At 43.2% G+C, this 21,446-nt stretch overlaps 1 protein-coding gene and 1 non-coding gene across 23 annotated transcripts in view; one reads left to right on the top strand and one right to left on the bottom strand.

The window, feature by feature from the left end:
* Positions 1 to 21,446, top strand: part of DNM1 (dynamin 1) — a 56,221-nt gene that overhangs the window by 11,257 nt on the left and 23,518 nt on the right. For 16 of the 22 annotated variants that reach the window (XR_011849782.1, XM_072124560.1, XM_072124558.1 and 13 more), the window contains exons 2-10: positions 10,960 to 11,033; positions 12,330 to 12,479; positions 12,657 to 12,860; positions 12,949 to 13,047; positions 13,249 to 13,409; positions 13,946 to 14,088; positions 14,841 to 14,976; positions 15,053 to 15,120; positions 16,313 to 16,451. Coding sequence is in view for 21 of the 22 variants with exons in the window: in XM_072124560.1 (XP_071980661.1) it covers positions 10,960 to 11,033; positions 12,330 to 12,479; positions 12,657 to 12,860; positions 12,949 to 13,047; positions 13,249 to 13,409; positions 13,946 to 14,088; positions 14,841 to 14,976; positions 15,053 to 15,120; positions 16,313 to 16,451 (1,174 nt within the window). In the remaining variant the exon portion in view is untranslated. Of the gene's footprint in view, positions 1 to 10,959; positions 11,034 to 12,329; positions 12,480 to 12,656; positions 12,861 to 12,948; positions 13,048 to 13,248; positions 13,410 to 13,945; positions 14,089 to 14,840; positions 14,977 to 15,052; positions 15,121 to 16,312; positions 16,452 to 17,840; positions 17,980 to 21,446 lie in introns of all 22 variants that reach the window. The other 6 variants (XM_072124559.1, XM_072124556.1, XM_072124571.1 and 3 more) reach the window with 1 other exon arrangement.
* TRNAR-UCU (transfer RNA arginine (anticodon UCU)) lies at positions 7,439 to 7,523 on the bottom strand. The gene is given in 2 exon segments: positions 7,439 to 7,474; positions 7,487 to 7,523. It is a non-coding gene; the product is annotated as a tRNA-Arg (tRNA).

Genomic DNA, 21,446 nt, shown 5'->3' with positions numbered 1-21,446 from the left:
TGTGTGTGTGTATAGGAGAGATACAGCAGCTCCAGGCAGCCATGTTATAGCAGAACATGTCAGATTCATGTGTAGCTGATGTCTGTGTTTCTCACCTGTATATTAGGAGGATGCAGCATGTCAGCAGATGCAGCACACACACTAGCAATGCTTTACTATACATTACACACAGACATGAGCAGGGGGAGGAGAGAGGAGGGGTAAAAGGGGTGACATCACTGCCTCTGACCATGTGACCAGCCTCATTTACATGATAAAGAATAGATGATTTTACAATGAATAATGTATGAAATAACTAGATAAAGGCTGGGATGGATCCTTGTGAGCTGCTCCAACAGGTAGAGGTGACAGGACAAGTGACACAGACCTGATGACAGGTGTCCTTTAAGTTATATAGAGTAGAGTATGTATAGAGCACCATACCAAGTTACCGCCCCCTCCCCACCCCCCAGGATTTGTCATATATACAGCTTCATAACAACCCCCCCCCCAGGTTTTGTCATATATTCAGCTACATAACATCCCCTCCCCCCAATTTAGTTATTATTATGCCCGCGGCGTAACATCATCCTCCTGAGCCATAGAAAAGCACAGACAAGCAGGTCTGCTCTGCAACACTTTTCTGCTTCTGTAAAGTGCTCGGGCACTGTGGACTCGCTAGAGGCAGGTCCATACTGCTAGTAGGTGATTTTGGGCGAGTGTCCGAATCACCCTCAGCTGTTTTGCCGCCTCCTTCAGAGCTCCACATCTGCCGCCTGAGGCAGAATTTTCATTGTTCTTCATGGCAGATGCGGCCCTGACTATAGGTTCCAAATCCCTGCTCAGTAATACAATGGAGAACCACTGTAAAGGCAACTCTTGTATTTGTGTACATAGTCGGCCATTCACACGTGAATAGTACTATTTGACTCCACAGATAATCAAACCTGACATCATAGGTGCTTTCGGGCATGTTGCATAAACTGGTGTCTGAATGTCACATCCAATATCTCATTTCCAGACAGGAAAGAAAATGTGATGTCCCCAGCGGATACAGGGCAGGGTGGACTTGAGTATTCAAGAAACTGGTCAACATGTAGCTGATATAAGCAGTAATACCGCCTGACAGTCATGGGGTGAGGGTTGATTTATCAAGATTTGTGTGCAATACATCTTTGAATTGGAAGACAATCAATTGACACAGATACATTTTTTCCAGGGCTATCAATGCTACGCTCTGATCTGTAGTAAGAAATGTGTTCCTTTGTCACTGGTTAACTAGTTGACTTAAAGAGAACCTGTCAGAAATGGAGCTAATAAACCATTACTAGTATGCTGTCAAACAGATTAACACCTTCCAGATGATGTTTCTTTCATGGGTCAGAGTGGGTGCATCATCAAAAAAAAAAAAAAAAACTTTTAAGAGAGATGTAAATTGGTTGTATAAAGTTAGGGAGGTGGAGAGTTCAGCACTGAAGTCAAGCTCTTCTTGCCTGATTGACATCATTCACTCCTGCTTTTGGAGACATGGTTAGGATGTACCTGGATGCCGGAACGTCAATTACAGCAATGGGAACATTGTGAGCTTAAATTAAGTGATAAACTCTCCACCTCCTTGACTTTATACACCCATTTTATATATCACTTTAAGGCCCCATGCACGTGACCATATGGGGCCCATATCACGGCCCCAATAGGGGTCTATGGCGCTTGGTCATGGTGAGGTAAGCACACAATGTCTCACCAAACCGTGACTTATCCGCAGCCATTCGGCTTTCAATAGAGAGGGGAGGAATGAGGAGCACTCATCCCTCCTCCCTTCTCCACCCTGCCTGGTGCTACGCCGGATATGTGGTCCAGGTGAGCGCATGGCCGCCTGCAAGGAACCTTAAGTCGTTTTTTTTTGTATGATTCCACCACTCTGGAATATGAAGAAAGAAACATGATCTACAAGGCATTTAGGTGCTTGACAACATACTCACTAGTGGTTTAATAGGTCAATTTCTGCTGACAGATTCCCTGTGAATCCAGTTGTCCGGTGGTAGGCTTATGCTCATGTCCAGCAGACAATATGATGAAGTAGAGCTGCAATGTAAATTATAGGAAATGTGGATAACAACCTACTGGGATCATGTGACCTTATGCAGCTAGTATAAGGGGGTCCCAGATTTGGGCTTACGGTACATTTAAGCCCTCTTTTAAGTTATTTTAACATCATTGTCTTCTGCTTCTGGTGATGGGTACAGCTGGATGCTCAAATTTGGAATTGGGGATTATCTTTTGATTGTAATATTCATTCTGTTTTGTGATGTTGTGTCATATATAAACCCATGATGTTGTGTCATATATAAACCCATGTGCAATTCTAAGGGTTGTGAATCCCCTTTAAGCTATTTTTTTTTGCATTCCTCTTGCACACGAGCCATAAAATGGAAGCTTTATCTGCATCCCTTTGCTCATCACGTTGTGTCACTCTCTGGTCCCCTCATCCTCCTCTCACATTGGTGGCGGCCGCTCTCACATGCAGCGCCCTCGCTGTGACTGTTATCTGTAATGACAGTATCACAGCCCTCTTTCTACTTTGCTGACTTGTTTCTATGGAAACTGACAATTTCGACTCCCCCATCCTTCTGGGAAGAAAGCGAGCGTCTTTCGTTGCGACCCATTCCAGCCGTGGCTGGGAGGAACTCATGCCTGATTCAAGGGATTTTGTGGAGGTCGATTGCTGCTCATCTTCAGGCTTTTAATAATTAGTTTTTTTTTTCACTATGACGGCCCTTGGCTACAGCCCTTCAAGCTTGATTGATAAATATGCTGTGAACAGTAAATGGTAGAATTTGCTGTAGTTCTGGATCATGGGCAGACACAATAGTAACTAAAATGGCAGAACTGGGTTCAATCAGGGGCTTCTGTTCCCTATCGAACTAGAATTGATGTGGACTTGACCTTCATTGAGGTGACCTCATTGGCTATGAGTGACTGCTGAGACCCTGCAGCACAAGACCTTAACTACTGAAGGACCTCCTGATGGAGCAGGGACCAATCTCTGAGACTTCTGATCCCTATTGAACTTAAATTGATGTGGACTTGACCTTCATTGAAGTGATCTCATTGGCTATGAGTGACTGCTGAGACCCTGCAGCACAAGACCTTAACTACTGAAGGACCTCCTGATGGAGCAGGGACCAATCTCTGAGACTTCTGATCCCTATTGAACTTAAATTGATGTGGACTTGACCTTCATTGAGGTGACCTCATTGGCTATGAGTGACTGCTGAGACCCTGCAGCACAAGACCTTAACTACTGAAGGACCTCCTGATGGAGCAGGGACCAATCTCTGAGACTTCTGATCCCTATTGAACTTAAATTGATGTGGACTTGACCTTCATTGAAGTGATCTCATTGGCTATGAGTGACTGCTGAGACCCTGCAGCACAAGACCTTAACTACTGAAGGACCTCCTGATGGAGCAGGGACCAATCTCTGAGACTTCTGATCCCTATTGAACTTAAATTGATGTGGACTTGACCTTCATTGAGGTGACCTCATTGGCTATGAGTGACTGCTGAGACCCTGCAGCACAAGACCTTATCTACTGAAGGACCTCCTGATGGAGCAGGGACCAATCTCTGAGACTTCTGATCCCTATAATACTGGAATTGATGTAGACTTTCCTTTCTTCAGATGAGCTCAGCAGTTATGTGCACCTGAAGAATATCTAAGGACCAGACCCTGCAGCCAAGGAACTCATCTACTGAAGGACTTCCTCATTGAGCAGGGTTTAATCTCTGGGGCTTCTGATCCTTATGGAACTAGAATTGATGTAGACTTGACTTTTCATGACGCTGCACTGTTGAGTCTGGTCTTTCCGTCTTCTTCTTCTCAACCTCTCCTTTTCTCCGCCAAACCTATATTGCCTTCTATTAAAAAAGACTCACACACCCTGCTTGGATTAAATTGGCCACAGCAGCCTTTAATTAACAATACAACAATAAACACAGTCAAACTGCTGAATAATTTAACATTCCCCCCCCTTTTAATCAAAGAGGAACTGAGGTCCTTGGAGTTACCAAAATTGAGTAACCGCCATTCTGCACCCCTACTTTTTCTTTACCCCAAACCGCCACCTCCGATTCAAGGGCACCAAGAGTGCAGTAATGGCCGTCTCTACTCCTTTTTCCACTCCCCGGGACACCACCCAGCGGGAGCCCAAACCGCCATCCCCCAGGCGGCCCACCAAATTAAATAGATGAATCCTATCCACCAGCTCTCTTTTCTACCCCTTCACTCCACCAACTCCAAGGACCTTGCTCCTCCCTCCCCGCCCCCTTAGCTGCTATGACAAATTTTTTCACCCTCCCTCATTAGAAAATAGGGTGGGTGGGTGGGACCTATTTTCTCTGTAAAAGATGTCTGACTGACTTTCCCTAACGGTCCCTGCTAACACGCCCCCTAGCAACTCCCACTCTTCTCTGTTATGCCCCTTGACTACTAGCCCTCCCACCAGGCTGCGTCATGGCGACCTCCCCTCACTTCGGCGGTCCGGCCTCTTCTTTACAGTGGCCTCATTGGTTGTGTGTACTTGAATGGCAGGTGACCGCTGAGACCAGTGAATGGCTGATGAATCACTTCTGGTCTGATACGGACAAGAAGATTTAGGGACCAGACTCCGCAGCACAGGAACTTATCTACCGAAGGACCTCATGATGGAGCAGGGATCGATGTGCAAGAATTCTGATCCCTTTGTTCAGATGGCCTCAGCGGTTATGTGTAACTAAAGAAGATCTAAGCATCAAACCCTGCAGCCCAGGAACTCATCTCCTGATGGACTTCCTGATCAAGCAAGGTTCAATCTTCTGGGCTTCTGATCCAGCAGTATCGTTCATGAAGCCATCTGCTCACTGATCATTTATGAAAACTCTCGGAATATCCCTTTAATGATGCAATGTTTGCTCACCATTCACCTAGTTCAGCTGTGCTGTTATTTACAGAAATCCCTGGGATTGATGGATTGGGGCCTCTGCTTATTATTCCACGATATAATGACCTGGAACAGGAGTGTCATCACAGGATGTATAAGCCCCACACGCACCCGAGAGGGCGTCTATTCCACGTCCTTTTCAAACAATGACTTATAGTTTCCATGTATACTCCAGCTATACGGGCTACGGTTTATGACTTGTTGTTGACAGACTATTAAAGATATGGAGTTGAGCAGGACTGAGTGATAGGGAGGTGGGCGAGCAGGGAGGCAGGGCATGGGTCACACGTGGCTACAGAAGGTATAGAAGTGAAATGTATAGTTTGGAACAACTATTTCCAACTATGTATATCATGACAGAGAGAGAGAGAACCAAATCCATCAAGCCAATTCAGTTCTTACCTATGTGATTTATAATCATCCCCCCGGTTTGTAGTCTCTAACTATTATTTGAAGTTGTCTCTGAGCATGCATCAAATGCATAGAAATTGTGACAAAATGGGGCTCATTTACTAAGGGTCCGAATCGCGCATTTTCGCCGAATTGCCCCGGGAAATCATGGGGCGTGGCCTTTGGAAAACCCGACGGATTCGGAAAAACTTCGGAAGAATTTCTAAAAAACTGTGTCGCAAGAATAGCACTCACATACACCGGGAGGAAGAAGGTGAACTCCGGTGGACTTCAGCGCAGCAGCGACTCCTAGTGGACATCAGGCGCACGACCTTAGTGAATCCCGGCAGAACCCGAATCAACATGGGACAACGCGCCGCGGGATCGCGAATGGACCGGGTAAGTAAATGTGCCCCAACGGGTCATAAACTATCATTTGTGAAGCAACATCTTACAAGGAAAATGCACGTGGAAAGTATATATCCTCATCTATCTAGGAGTCCAATGTGCTACCCATTGCACCTCAGAGCCCTTGGATTTTGTCACATGCACTGAATGCGTGAGCGGGCCCACACTTCAGCAGCGCTGCAAATATTTTCTTTGTTAAACTCATAAAATATTGATATTTTGTGTTTTACATTAAAACCACATTTTTGTTACAAAACGGAATCTCTGTGTTCCACAATTGTCATCAGTTTGGAGCCAAAGTAAAAATGCTACGTTTTTATATTTTTAGAAAATTAAGATGCACTTTGTGAATACTGCAACTCTAGTAGGCCTCCAACCCACAACATTTGATTGTGTTTAATTTTTTAAGAAGCCCAAAGTGCTATCCATTACACCACAGAGGCAACTACAGGGGTTGTCTCCAGTACAGGTGGTCCCCTATTGTGAGGGATTCATTGCTGGGACCTTCACAACCATGAGAATGGGGACCATTGTTCTCTGAGTTTCTAAGGTTCCGTTCAACACTTGGACCCGCACTAATAATCAGCTGGTTATCCCCCTGTACTGTAGATAGCAGATAACTTAAATACTTGGGATGACCCCTTTAAAGGGACAAGAAGTCAAAATAATGTAATGCACGTTTGTCCTAAAAAAAAAAAAAAAAGGACACCCCTGGATAAATGGCTTCCTGGTCTACCATCTACAGAAACATATTAGGCCAAGCCATAGGCTACTTCTAATACACTTGTTGTCAATGTGAATGTAATGGCCCATATAATACTATACAAAAATAAGGCCCCTAGTGGGACATTTTAATAAAGTTATATCAAAATCACCATTTTCTCCTCATTAGTTCATGTATTCCATACAAAATCTACAAAAATAAATAGTGTCAAAAATAGTGTCAAAAATAAAAAAAAACATTCAATTAAAAAACCCTCATAAAGTCAGATGTAACCAAAAACATTACCTAACAAAAACTAATCATCCTGCAAAAAACAAGCCATGATGCCGCGCTTTTTTGTCATCATATGGGCCCCCAGAAAATGTTAATCGCCACAAAAATGGTGTCTATTATGGTAAATTTCCTGTAAAAAATTTGCCATTTATAAAAACAACAAAAAAAAAGAAGCCCTCGTGTGCCTATGTCGATAGCAAAAGAAAAAGTTATGTTTATAGATGAGGATGGCAAAATTAAAACTGTGTCCCTAAGGGGTTAATGTATATATTGTTACATTTATATTCACTGTATCACCAATTGGGGCCAATGTGGGCCACATTTACTAAAAAACGTGCAGTCTGCACTATGTGCAGTTGCTTGTGTAGTGTGCAGGGGGCGCCAGATTCAGGATTTCTGGTGTACGTTCTGCATGAATTTGGCGCCCCCTCCACTAATCCGACATAGTGCACCAACTTCTGTTGGACTTTGCATGGCAAATGTGGCGCACGGTCCGACTCAGCACCAGAACTCCCATTTTGGTGGCCAAATTTGTGTGAAGAAAAGTGCAGTCGCAATACATGTGGCCGGGGAACTCCTAAAATAATGAAAAAATCTGCAATGTCTGACAGAAAACAGGCACGTGGTGTGATTTGAAGAATTTTTGACTATTTTTTTTTTTTTTTTACTACATTCAAAAACTCGACTCTGGTGGGACTCGAACCCACAACCTTTGAATGTCTCAAGTCACTAGAAGTCCAATGCGCTATCCATTGCGCCACAGAGCCACTGGATGATAGGGGTGGGAGGGAATATTTTCTGAAAGGGCGGTGCCCATGTGCAACATCCCTTGAAGGCAAACCCCAAAATTATTTTAAAAAAATTAAATGTATTACAAAAAATTTGTTCTATGTTGAAAAATTTTATTATAAATGTACTTTTTTTAACAATTATATTTGGCTACATTATCATTGTATCAAAAAGAAGCAACATGCACCTCTGTTACATGTAGTTGTTTATGTGAGGAATCAGTATGAAATAATGTATGATGAGTAATTTTGGAAATTGATTTTCCCCGCTTTCAAAAAGACAACTCTGGTGGGCCTCGAACCCACAACCTTTGAATGTCATTAGGCACTAGAAGTCCAATGCGCTATCCATTGCGCTATCCATTGCGCCACAGAGCCACTGTATGATATGGGTGGGAGAGAGTATTTTCTGAAAGGGCGGTGCCCACGTGCAACATCCCCAAAATTATTTAGAAATAAAAATCACAAAAAATGTGTTCTATGGTAAAAAAATGTAATTGATATAAATTAACTTTTTTAAAACAATTATATTTGGCTCATTATATTAAAAAGAAGCAACATGCACCTATGTTACATGTGGTTGTTTATGTGAGGAATCGGTATGAAATAATGTATGATGAATCATTTTGGAAATTTCTTTCCCCGCTTCCAAAAGGCGACTCTGGTGGGACTCGAACCCACAACCTTTGAATGTCTACTGCGCTATCCATTGCGCCACAGAGCCACATGTCATGTGTGTGTCAGCTGTGATAACAAGTGAGCGCAGCGAGTCTCTCCTACTCCTCAGGCTCAAATACTGCAGATCCCTACTGACAAATCCCCGTGTACAAATCTGATTTGTCGGGAGAGGGGAAGGATTTTTTTTATATAGTGTCTACATAATATTATCACCCAAAGTGAATAAAGATATAGGGGAGACACATCTAGTATTTCAAGATGGGTAATGCTATATGCTACACACTGCCCGGCCAGGGGCTAGATACAACTATATAATATATAGGAGACCTTTTCTATATGACGTACAGAGGCACATGTACTTATCCGTCCGGAGGAGTTCACGGAAATTGTGCCGCGATTCACTAAGATCGTGCGCCCGATATCCTGCATGTGTCGCTTCCCCGCTCAGGTCCACTGGAGTTCACCTTCTTCTTCCTTGTGCATGTGAGTGCTGATCTTGCGACACAATTTGAAAATTAAATCCCGCGCTCAGTCCGAATCAGTCAGATCATCCGACGGCACGTCCCCCGATCTCTGTCGCATGGAAGCAGCGCAGCTGTGCTAAAATCCGATCGCGTGCAACACAATCCCCTGTTAAATATCTGTCACAGCTGCGCAAAACCTGAAAACGAAAGGAAGTCCGTCGAAAGTGCGTCCGCGGACCCTTAGTAAATAAGCCCCACAATCTCTTTCACACAACAAATCAGATGACTGGTACTACCCTATATACATCATGGACCCCATAGCAAAATCTGCCCTCCTCGAGATCCCACCAAGTATATTTTGTTTTGAGGACTTGATTAATATAATTTGGACTTGACACTGCCACCACTAGGGGGAGCTAATCAAATATGTGTTTATAAAGTTAATACTACACTGTATAGGTGTAAACAGTGACCGCACAGCAGTGTTAGCTACATACATTTATCTGTATAATTTGTGTAGATGTGACCTGTATATGTATACAGCAAGCTACTGACAGTCTCCAGCCCGAGTCCTGCTCTCTCTTTTTCTGCACTCTAATCCGGCTTTACCTTAGGTACAGATTGATGTTATGCACAACGAGATTACTTTACCAGATAGCCTGGGGATTATACAATCACAGCCCCCGCTCATCTGTGGAAGTTCAGAGGTTAAAGGGAACAGCGCCTTACTAAGGTTCCTGCATTAGACCTGCACTTACAGCTGTAGGAGATCCTCACAAGTCCAGCTACCAAAGGTCCACAGTGGTTAATACCATATCAGCCGGAGCTGTGTTTCTGCAGCTTCTACCTTAGTGTATAACATGGAAAATCCCTTTAACGCCAGCAACATGGAATGGAGAACAGCAAAATGGAATTGGATAGGTCCTAACAACAATCCCTGCCTGTAAGAGGCAGCATAGCTCTGCACAGTAGCTGTATACACATTACGGCAATCTGCATAGCTCTGCACAGTAGCTGTATACACATTACGACAATCTGCATAGCTCTGCACAGTAGCTGTATACACAATACGGCAATATGCATAGCTCTGCACAGTAGCTGTATACACCATACGGCAATCTGCATAGCTCTGCACAGTAGCTGTATACACAATACGGCAATCTGCATAGCTCTGCACAGTAGCTGTATACACAATACGGCAATCTGCATAGCACTGCACAGTAGCTGTATACACAATACGGCAATATGCATAGCTCTGCACAGTAGCTGTATACACATTACGACAATCTGCATAGCTCTGCACAGTAGCTGTATACACATTACGACAATCTGCATAGCTCTGCACAGTAGCTGTATACACCATACGGCAATCTGCATAGCTCTGCACAGTAGCTGTATACACAATACGGCAATCTGCATAGCTCTGCACAGTAGCTGTATACACAATACGGCAATCTACATAGCTCTGCACAGTAGCTGTATACACAATACGGCAATCTACATAGCTCTGCACAGTAGCTGTATACACAATACGGCAATCTGCATGTAAATTCACATACAGAATTGTACATTGTGGTTCTTTGTGGGTTTCTTATCGTTCTGTCTCTGCTGGTGACCTGCAAGCAATGAATAATTGAGCGGATTGTGTGAGCAGAGACATGATCCCGGGGTATCCATTAGGTGGCAGTTACTATAAATGTATACATTGTATGTCATTGTTACTCTGTATTAGGGGGCTTCATAACATGTGGGGTGCGTTCTCTGCTCCCCCTCACATCATATAGAACCCATGTATTATAAAGTAACTCCCCCCTCCCATGTAGATACTCCCTAATGAGAAACCAATCTGAACAAGCAGTGCTGCAGTGTAAAGGATGGGGGAGTGAACCAAGACAAGAGTTGGATAAGAGCAATTTGTGCCAATATCTTATCGTTTTTTAGCTCCGTGTCCGGTAATTGTGTGATAAGATCTATACAGTCGCATTATCTCGCTATCAGGATACTACAGAATGTATAAGGATTCAGTCTTTGTAGAAGGCATAGGGTGACTAGTGCAGCTTCCTCTAGACACCAGGACAACCTGGCAATGCCAATTATAGCCAGGCTGGTTTATATAGGCACCACCTGGCAGCAGAAGTAATGATAGGGCAGAGGAATGGCAACATGCCTGATCCTTTTGTTCCTACGGGGGCTTCTGCACATTATAGATAACACATCCCGCTAATGTGAGAGACTAGCCTCAGCCTTTATTTATTGTATTCTGTCTCTTCCAGGGATTTTCTGCCTCGTGGATCTGGAATTGTCACCCGTAGACCACTCGTCCTGCAGCTGGTGACCAGCCCTACAGGTGAGATAAGAAAGCGCACCTCCATGGGACTGGCCAGGGGGTCACGTTTTTATAGTACCTGGGATCCTGCAAGATTGAAGTTCTATAGGAGATCTGTAGTGATCGCTGTATGGGAGATCTGTAGTGATCTATAGGAGATCTGTAGTGATCTATAGGAGATCTGTAGTGATCGCTATATGGGAGATCTGTAGCGATTTATATAAGATCTGCAGCAATCTCTGTATGGACACCTGTAGTGATCTATAGGAGATCTCTAGTGATCTATGGGAGACCTGTAGTGATCGCTGTATAGGAGATCTCTAGTGATCGCTGTATAGGAGATATCTAGTGATCTATAGGAGATTTGTAGCAATCTCTGTATGGGAGATCTCTAGTGATCTATGGGAGACCTGTAGTGATCTATAGGTGATCTGCAGTGATCGCTGTATAGGAGATCTCTAGTGATCTATGGGAGACCTGTAGTGATCTATTGGAGATCTGTAGTGATCGCTGTATAGGAGATCTCTAGTGATCTATAGGAGATTTGTAGCAATCTCTGTATGGGAGATCTCTAGTGATCTATGGGAGACCTGTAGTGATCTATAGGTAATCTGTAGTGATCGCTGTATAGGAGATCTCTAGTGATCTATAGAAGATTTGTAGCAATCTCTGTATGGGAGATTTGTAGTGATCTATGGGAGACCTGTAGTGATCTATTGGAGATCTGTAGTGATCTATTGGAGAGCTGTAGTGATCGCTGTATAGGAAATCTCTAGTGATCTATAGGAGATTTGTAGCAATCTCTGTATGGGAGATCTCTAGTGATTGCTATTATTAGGATCTTGTTTTAGATAGTATAATTGGATGTATCATGGTTCACCACTCCATTCTAGAGGTTTCTATCTTATCTCATTTTGCCTTCTGCTTGATTTGGAAGTCTTCCTTTCATAATTTGTCCTGGTGACCTGGAAATGAGTGCAGAGAATCTATTATTTTAGTACATTTTAGATAAGGGATGTGTACAATTCATTGTTAGGAATGTCACCAGTGATCGGCAGAACGTTTACACTAGATAGTGTGGCTTCCTGTGCTCGGACACATTGCATGGGGTCTATCTGTTTCTTCTTATGGGGTGTAGGAAGTCTAATAGGCCAGACTATGCTCTCTAGGAAAAGGAAATACAAATAAGCCATCATCCAGGAGGGAGGAAGCTTCCTCCTTATATTTTATAGACTTTCTACAACATACATAATATGTCAAACTACTTTTTTTATATGTTTTCTCCTTTTTAAACAATATGATGCGTCTGAATTACAGAATATGGGGAGTTTTTGCACTGCAAAGGGAAAAAGTTTACGGACTTTGAAGAAATCCGGTTGGAAATTGAGGCAGAGACTGACAGAGTCACCGGGACTAACAAGGGCATCTCTCCTGTGCCAATTAACCTTCGGGTTTACTCTCCAAATGGTGAGTCTGGTAGTGGAAGCTTCCAATAGATCAAAAGGAATCCATTGAGAGGGAATAGTCCTGGCCCAATGGTTGTCCTCTACTGTAAGGACTATAAGATGGTATTGGTGTGCTAGATGGCCACCTCCATCGTCCTACATATAAAGTCAACCTATATTTTCTATATTTTTAATTTAGTGCTTAACCTGACCCTGGTTGACCTCCCCGGCATGACCAAAGTCCCAGTAGGGGACCAACCCGCTGATATTGAGACCCAGATCCGTGAAATGCTCATGCAGTTTGTCACCAAGGAGAACTGCCTCATCCTCGCTGTATCTCCGGCTAACTCTGATCTGGCAAACTCTGATGCCTTGAAAATCGCCAAAGAAGTGGACCCCCAAGGTAGGTCCTTTAGACGTGTGTTATGATGTCTAATCCATTAAACTCTATGTGCATTGGGTTTGTAAAACTTGTTTCATCACTTTTGCAGGACAGCGCACCATTGGTGTCATAACCAAACTAGATCTGATGGATGAAGGGACTGATGCCAGAGACATTTTGGAAAATAAATTATTACCCTTGCGAAGAGGTGAGAAACCATGACCTATTTTGGTGGGTCCAATCTCTTATAATAGTTGTAAGTCACCCATAGATTTTACAAATAGGAAACATTGAGGTCACAAGGTGGTAAAAGTGACCCTTGACTATAGCCCAACCTTTGAGTGGTCTTCAATCATAGATTGTGCTTTATATGTCTATTATCACAATTCATTGACGTTGCCTATGGCAGGTTACATCGGAGTGGTGAACCGAAGTCAGAAGGACATTGATGGAAAGAAAGATATCCAAGCCGCTTTAGCTGCCGAAAGGAAATTCTTCCTTTCACATCCGTCATATCGACATCTCGCCGACCGCATGGGCACCCCGTACCTACAGAAAGCTCTCAATCAGGTAAATACAAGTAAATATCCACTGCTATACAAAAGATGAACCTGATGAAAAGTTCCCATGACTAGAGCAGTATTATGCTCTCTATAAGTTGGCATTTAGAAGTCTTTCTTTGAGGTTCCTACTTTTCACACCCCCATAGAGCTTGGCATAGCATATCTAGGCTTAGTGGTTAGCATTACAGCCTTGCAGCGCTGCGAACCTGGTTTCAAGTCCCAGGGTCAACATCTGCAAAGAGTTTGTATGTTCTCTCCATGTTTGCGTGGGTTTCCCCCGGGTCCACGGGTTACCTCCCACACTCCAAAACATACTGGTAGGTTTATTATATTGGGAGCCCCATGGGGACAGGGACCGATTTGGCAAACTCTGTGCAGCGCTGCGTAATCTGTGTGTGCTGTATAGATAAAGAATTATTATTATTATCTAAGCAATATGTAACCACTACTATGTAAAATAACCCAAAAAAGCAAAAAGACTACTAATTGGAAAACAAGAAAAATGAACAAGGCATTACTTTTACAAATCTTTTATCCAAATAGCAACTGACCAATCACATCCGGGACACGCTGCCAGGGCTGCGGAATAAGCTTCAGAGCCAACTTCTGTCCATTGAGAAGGAAGTGGACGAGTACAAGAACTTCCGTCCGGATGACCCGGCTCGTAAAACCAAGGCTCTTCTACAGTGAGTTCTGTTCCCCATTAGGTTACCCAACTTTAAGATATTTCGACTTACATTATGGATGTCAAAATCAGATCTATTGAAACATGATAAAGATATTGTGGTCATGAGAAACTTCCATGGTGGGGGTGGAATTCCTGGCATGTGGATTCTTTTCGGATGCATTTTTTTGGATGCTTTGATATGATCATGTACCAACAGGTTAGACGGTGGTGTGGTCTAAGTTAGTACAGGGTCATCACCAGGAGATTTGTTAGGCCAGGAAACTAGACAAGAATGCCATGGGTCAGAACCAGTATTAGGACACCAGGTACATGATAAAGTTTCCAAGGGGGGTGACATCTAAGGCTGAAGTCTGACATATAAGTCAAACAGGAGTCTAATCTAATGTTATACCCTAGCCACAAGTCAGGGCATAACTTTCTTATTGGTTTGGATGGCACCCAAGAGCGAGAGCAGGGGTCCCCTGAACTGCCAAATTGTTCTTGTATGCGCTGCCACTTCATTCATTTCTATAGCAATGCTGTATATAGCTGAATACTGGGCTTGGTCATCTAAAGCAGTCCCATAGAGAATATTTGGAGGAGGTACACATGGGCCACCAAGGACCTTCATTCTTGTGATTGGTGGAGGTCCCGGTGTGGGACAGCAGCTGATCAGCAAGTTATCACATATACTGTGAATAGGGAATAAACCCCTTTAAATAGATTTCAGGCATTAGTCCCTGTCCTTCATCACTCTTATTATCTTTGTAGGATGGTGCAACAGTTTGCTGTGGACTTTGAGAAGCGCATTGAAGGCTCCGGGGACCAGATTGATACCTATGAGCTTTCCGGTGGTGCAAGGATCAATCGAATCTTCCATGAACGTTTTCCTTTTGAGCTGGTGAAGGTTAGTAGTGTCTTCTGTGGGACATTTTACCCCTGAGTATTGTCCATTAATACATAATACCTTCTCATGTTTTCAGATGGAGTTTGACGAGAAGGATCTGAGAAGAGAGATCAGCTACGCTATCAAGAACATCCATGGCATAAGGCACGTATAGCATGATGAATGGCCTGACGTGGCATGTGTGTTAGTACTACCGCTCTCTTGCGCCCCCTTCCTACGTAGGTCATTTTTTACACCAACCCTCGTGATAAAAAGTCCTTAGCTTGTGATGCCTCACCCTTCTTAGAATCATAGGCGCAGCCACTGAGAGAATAAGGCAGAAGCACAAAGAGTAGTCACCCCATAGTCCTCTCTTACTTCTGTACATATAATACTGGTATAAACCACAAAACCTGATGATTACACAGAGATAAGCGGCACTTCCTTGGCGCCACTTATCTCCATATACAGAACTCTGAAAGGAAGTGCATTCTTCAAAGCCAACAAGTAATAGACACATTCTGAGAGCTCCCATTCACCCTCAGCTGCTGCAGAACATATTGATATTCATCAAACAAACCTGAGCTGCTGCGGAACATATTGATATTCGTCAAACAAACCTTATCTGCTGTAGAACCCCATAATATACCTCAGCTGTTGCAGAACCCATAATACACCTGAGCTGCTGCAGAACCTCATAATGCACCTCAGCTACACCTAAACTGCTGCAAAGCATTATTCTACATATATCAGCTGCTGAACCTCATATTACTTTCTGCAGATCATGCAAATCCTCATACGACACATGTCAGCTGCTGCAGAACCTCATAATACTTCCTATAGCTGCTGCAGAACCTCATCATTTTAGCTGCCACAAAACACATGCCTCAGTTGTTGAAGAACCTCATGATACACACCGTACTGGCATCAAAACATTATTATTTGCGTATCAGCTGCTGCAGAACATCTTTATACACACTCCAGCTGCTGCAGAACCTTATTATACACACTCCAGCTGCTGCAGAACATCAGAACATCATCATACAAACTGCACCTGCTGCAGAACACCATAATAGCATATTTTGTAGAAGATCATAATACACACTATAGCTGCTGCAGAACCTTCTAATACAAACCTAAACTGCTGCAGAACCTCATAATACACAGCTCAGAGGATGCAGAACATATATAATCCAGATTGTAATTCTGTCCTACATGTAGTCGAACTGCCTTGTGGCTACCAGTGGCATTGCCTTATTAGCCAGACTTTTAACCCTTTAGCTCCTCACATTGTAGTCACTGGTGGGTAACGCTGTATATTCTCCTTATTACCTGCCTCACTTTGTCGGGTGTTTAGAACTGGGCTCTTCACACCTGACATGGCCTTTGAAACCATCGTCAAGAAGCAAGTGAAGAAGATCAAAGAGCCGTGCTTGAAATGTGTCGACATGGTCATTTCCGAGCTTATCAGTACCGTTAGACAGTGCACCAAGAAGGTAACCCTTCTGGACTTGGAGCCGGACTTTGCTCCGATTCCATCAAGTCTTATATATTCCAACCCCAGCATGATCCAAGGGCACAGCCAATCAGAAAGCATAGAGCGTAGTCTTCCGATTGGCTGAGTCACTTTTACATGAGCATGCTATTAGTCCTCTTTTTGGCCTTGTGCATGGAAAAAGTAACAAAAAAAGAGTCCATAAAGCCACCAGCATTGTGCGAGTGTGTGAGAATACGTGTGTACTGAGAGGTGTTCTGTATAGGTAATCTCCAGTCTGTTTTAAAGAGAGTGTCTGTGTTTGCAATCATGGACACACCCTTTATGAAACCTTACTGTAGCTAAGAACAGCTCAGCAGTTACCAGATACACATAGGGCAATACTTGTGTAGCCAAGGTAGAGTCTTCCATATCTTCTCCACTAGTGTCTTCCAAGGATTAAGTCCCTGCCTACTTCCTTCCATTACTTGTCATCCCTTCTAAGCAATTTATACATTCCTCTATTTTCTTCCTACCTTATCTTTACACTTTTCTCTCTATTTGTCCACTTCTGACATGTTCTTATTACATTCAATGCCTACTATAAATCACACGGCCTATAATTGCCCATAGGCACCACAATGCAGCCATTGTTCAAAAACGGCACAGAGATAAACCAATCATCGCTGCCTTATATCCCTTCCCCCAGTGTTTGACCCTATGACTCTGAAGGGTTAGGCTATTGGATAGGTTCCCCATGATGGACTCTTAAGGCATGTCATTACAGCCACATTGATGATTGTTTGGCAGCTAAGACCCCCATACCCCCAGAGATGTTAAAGGGTAACTATTCTTGGAAATAAAAAAATGTTTGAGATATCAGAAGTGTTGAGACCTCCAATCTTTGCTGGAATAGCCTTGGGTTGGTTGGGTATGAAGGGGCGCAGCACTCAGATGAGCCATTTGTCCCTATGATTTAGCAATTTCTGAGGTCCTGGGTATGAAGACCGATCATTAAAACACATGTCAAAAGTTTTATTTTTTAAATGATAGGTGCCCCTAAGTGGCTGCTTTCATTGAGAACCTCGCACATCAATTTATGTAAATGGTCGTTAAGAAGTACAAACATCCCTTTAAATCCTGACCCTTGAATTTTTCCTTTTGTTGGCCACCGATTATCACCCTTCCCGTTCCTTACGCCATTCCTAAGCAGTGCCTTTCATTTTGCCTCATGTATATCTCTGTGTTTTCTCACCCTCCTTTGCCCTATTTTCCTCCCGTCTCCCCTCTTCGCTGCCTCTCGTCTCCCTCTTTCCCCATGGCACTGTTCCTTCCTCTCTTCACTCCCTCTCTTCCCTCTTGTCTTGATGTATGTCCTGCCCCGCTTTGGGGTTCACCTTTGATTGCACAGGACTGGACTCTTCACGCCTGACCTCGCTTTTGAAGCCATTGTGAAAAAGCAGGTGCAGAAGTTGAAGGAGCCGAGTCTGAAGTGTGTGGATATGGTAGTAAGTGAGCTGACCTCCACCATCCGCAAGTGTAGCGAAAAGGTAAAAAAAATCAGTCTGGGAAAAGGGCTCATTCAGACAGATGGCAAAACGTGTTCATAGGGATATGGGCAGCAGGCTGCAAAAATCCTGATTTGACCAGAGAGGTCAGGAACATCAATTATAGACCCCTTACATCCCCTCTACAGAAAACTCAAACTGGTTTTTGACCAAATCTTAAAAGGAGAATACATTTTAACTTCTCATATTGCTATTGGTTTAATTTGTGGTGCACCTATCCTCCTAAAATTGAACTTGGGAGTCTTATAGGCAATACAAAATTATGCAATTATGGTTCCTCTCTCCAGTGATAGATATCCTAAAGATAAATGTTTAATCCACAAAAAAAAAAATTTAAATTGTGACTACACCATAGGCAATATTCTGTAGACACAGTTCTTGCTCCTCAGGGGCGTGTCTACTCCATGTGCCGTGCTATTGGCTAGGCTATGTGTTAAAGGTCTTAAATAATATATCTGGGAGAAGAAACATAGTGTCACTCTCAGACTGTGACTAGTATATTATCTTATTCCCATTAACACAAGTGTTGCTGTACCAGGGAGTCTATGGATTGGTGCTATTAAGTTGAACTCAGGGCAGTTTTGTACAGCATAGCCTTGACGTGCTTAGAAAAGCATACAGGGTGTTACTTACCTTCTGCTCCCTGTGGCCATGTTATTTGTTCATGGTTTTAGTCTTACTGCCCTCTCCACAAGTGCCAGCCGTGGGATGCAGAGCCTGGTACAGTCTTCTGTTCTTTCCCCCCCGGGGTGATATGATTGCTAATGGAACATGAAAACTACATTATTGATCCTGGTGCTAAATACAGAGATATTCAATACAGAATAAGATCATACACGCTGCCGGCTGGACAAATTAATGGGAACATATTTCCTTTTAAAGCTTCGACATGAACTTATTATTTACAGAAAGCGAAAAGACATAATTGTCAGTTCCAAAAATCTATGGTGTGAAATATAGTGTAAAATGGCCGCATGAAGGGTAAAAATCTAGCAGAAAAGGTTCCCTGCGTGGATTATGCGTTTTCATACCATATCGGCAGTTCTATCGTTTTGTCCACAGGGGACTTATTTATGTACAATGGTCTTCTATAATAATAAAAAAAGGGGCAATGAATTAAAGGGGTTTAATAACATATAACACCTTTGGGACCCACATTAATGGCAAGTCAAACCTCTGTTCAGATTCCGAGTATGGGACTTACATCTATTGGATGCTTAGGACATATCTTATATTTACACGGGTCAAGTAATAAAATTAGGGCTGCACTCAACGAACACTAGAGGGGGCTAATTCAATGCTATGAAGTTTGATGTACAAATAGAGTAAGTTCCCTCTAGGGTTGGCATTTCAAATGAATGTCCAGTCATCAGATTAAATGTGATGTATAATCAGAATCTATAGATGCGACTTACCCACCATTTATTGTCCTCCTCTGATTGGTTGCTTTATAGCTCAGCTCCATTGGGGTTGGGCTGTGATCTGTGACTATAGGTAAGCTGAAGTATGTTGTGGGAGTAGTCTCAGACACACCCCCTGTCTGATCATTGGTTCAGGCTGTTGCTCTCTCCCACCTCCTTCATAATTTGGAAGGTTTATGCAGTTATACTGATAACTCATCACAGTACGTTATAGACCTCTCTGGCTCCAAGCAGGATAAAATTTTAGATGTTGGTGGTGGGTCGGGACTATGGTTCTTTGTAAGTCATCTTCTAGCTATATTCTAGGAAAATAATCATTATAGGGCGAGGGAAGACTGTGTGCACTTGATGAATGATGCATGCTGATGATCCGATTCATGCTCAAGGTGGCTCCTCTACACTGTGATCCTCAGGGGCAGGCTCAGGCACCTCTATCATTTGCGAAAACTATCACTGACATTGGCCGAGCTCTCATCAACCTTGGAGCACCTTGCCAGAACCAATGGACTCCATTGTAAATCCCATTGGTGCCGCTGGTGTCATGGGAATGATCCTTCACAGACAGATTCCACAATGTAAATGTGAACAGCGTCCTAAAAATCGTATCGCCTCCATGAACGGTCCCATATAGTTTTGATTGTTCCTGCCCCTGAAGGATCTTCAAACATCTTCAGAAAAGGGACTTTTGTACATGTCGCTGTCTAGCATGCCTTGTATAGCGTGTTTTCTGTGCTCGTGTTTTTGTCTTCTGTGCATGCAACATAGTTCCCTCTACAACATGAATGTTTAAAAGTAATGCCATTGCAGAATTAGGACGTTCTGAAGATCTTATACAAGGTTCCAATCCTTGGTTTAGGCCTCGCGGAGCCTATCTGAAGGATGGAGAGACAGACTTATGTCTAGGTTTGGTCCATTCTTGGAGCTTGTCCATAATACCTCACCTCTGCTGTCCCAGAAGAATGAAGGCCCAATTCTTCCCTACTTCTGGGACCAGTTTCTATCTCACTGATGATATAAGAAACTTCCTTTGCTTCCCACTTTCCATTGGTTGCTGATATCTTGTCAAAATCATCTGGGATGTTCTTGTCTGCAGAGATGGTCACCAGTTTCTCGATTGACCAAATAAGGAGATCCAACCCAATTGTTACCATATTATCTCCAATCATGGGACAATATTTAGTTGAGTTACAACAGAACCTTCTCCAGAACTTGTAATTCGAGATAATGGCATTACTTTTCATCCATTGATGACTTGTTACTTCATTTTTTTGCAGTTTTTATTTAACCAGTGTTTTGTTTTCTGTTCCAAAAATGTAATTTCAGAACCAAAGACTTGTAGAATATCTCTCCATTGTATAAGTGAGGCGAACTGTGCTTTGATCGTGGTTGACAATGCAGATAATTGGGAGCCACTGGAATTATAAGCATGTTGCGAGCCTTGAACTGTCCCTTAAGGGAAGATCTGCGGGATTTCCTTAATAATCTAGATGCCAGTTTTGTGTATCCCAGCTTCCCTTCTAGGAAACAGGAAGCCATGATTCTATGTGAACATGGGGATTTCAGCAGGAAAACATCTTAAAATATATATTTATGTTATTACAAATGTTATTGTCGGGCACAGCGAACCCACTGGGCTTTAAAGGGAACCTGTCACCAGGGACCTCATTTTCACTAAAGACAGGTTGCAGAAGTCCATTACTGCTGCATTGCAAATCTGCCTTTCTGCCTTCTCTAAGCATTTGCATTATAGTATAATTGTGTGTTATAACTTACTTCTCACCCTGAATCCTTTGTGTAGTCCCAGGGGTTGGGCTTTGGTTTGAGTGCATTTCAAAAAGCAACATGTGACTTGTCTGTGCTGCAGACTCCTCAGCTCTCAGCCCCCACCTTTGTGCTCCTGTACAGCTCCTCTCTCCTGCTCCTTCACAGAGGTCACAGCCTGGGAAGCTGACATCAGTGGGAGAGGGAGGATCTGTACAGGAGCACAAAGGTGAGGGCTGAGAGTTGCAGAGTCTGCGGCGTAGACAA

This window comes from Engystomops pustulosus, chromosome 9, assembly GCF_040894005.1.
Source record: "Engystomops pustulosus chromosome 9, aEngPut4.maternal, whole genome shotgun sequence".
In the NCBI taxonomy this organism is placed as follows: domain Eukaryota; kingdom Metazoa; phylum Chordata; class Amphibia; order Anura; family Leptodactylidae; genus Engystomops; species Engystomops pustulosus.
Note: the sequence above shows the minus strand (reverse complement) of the source record. Positions and strands in the feature narration are given on the sequence as shown.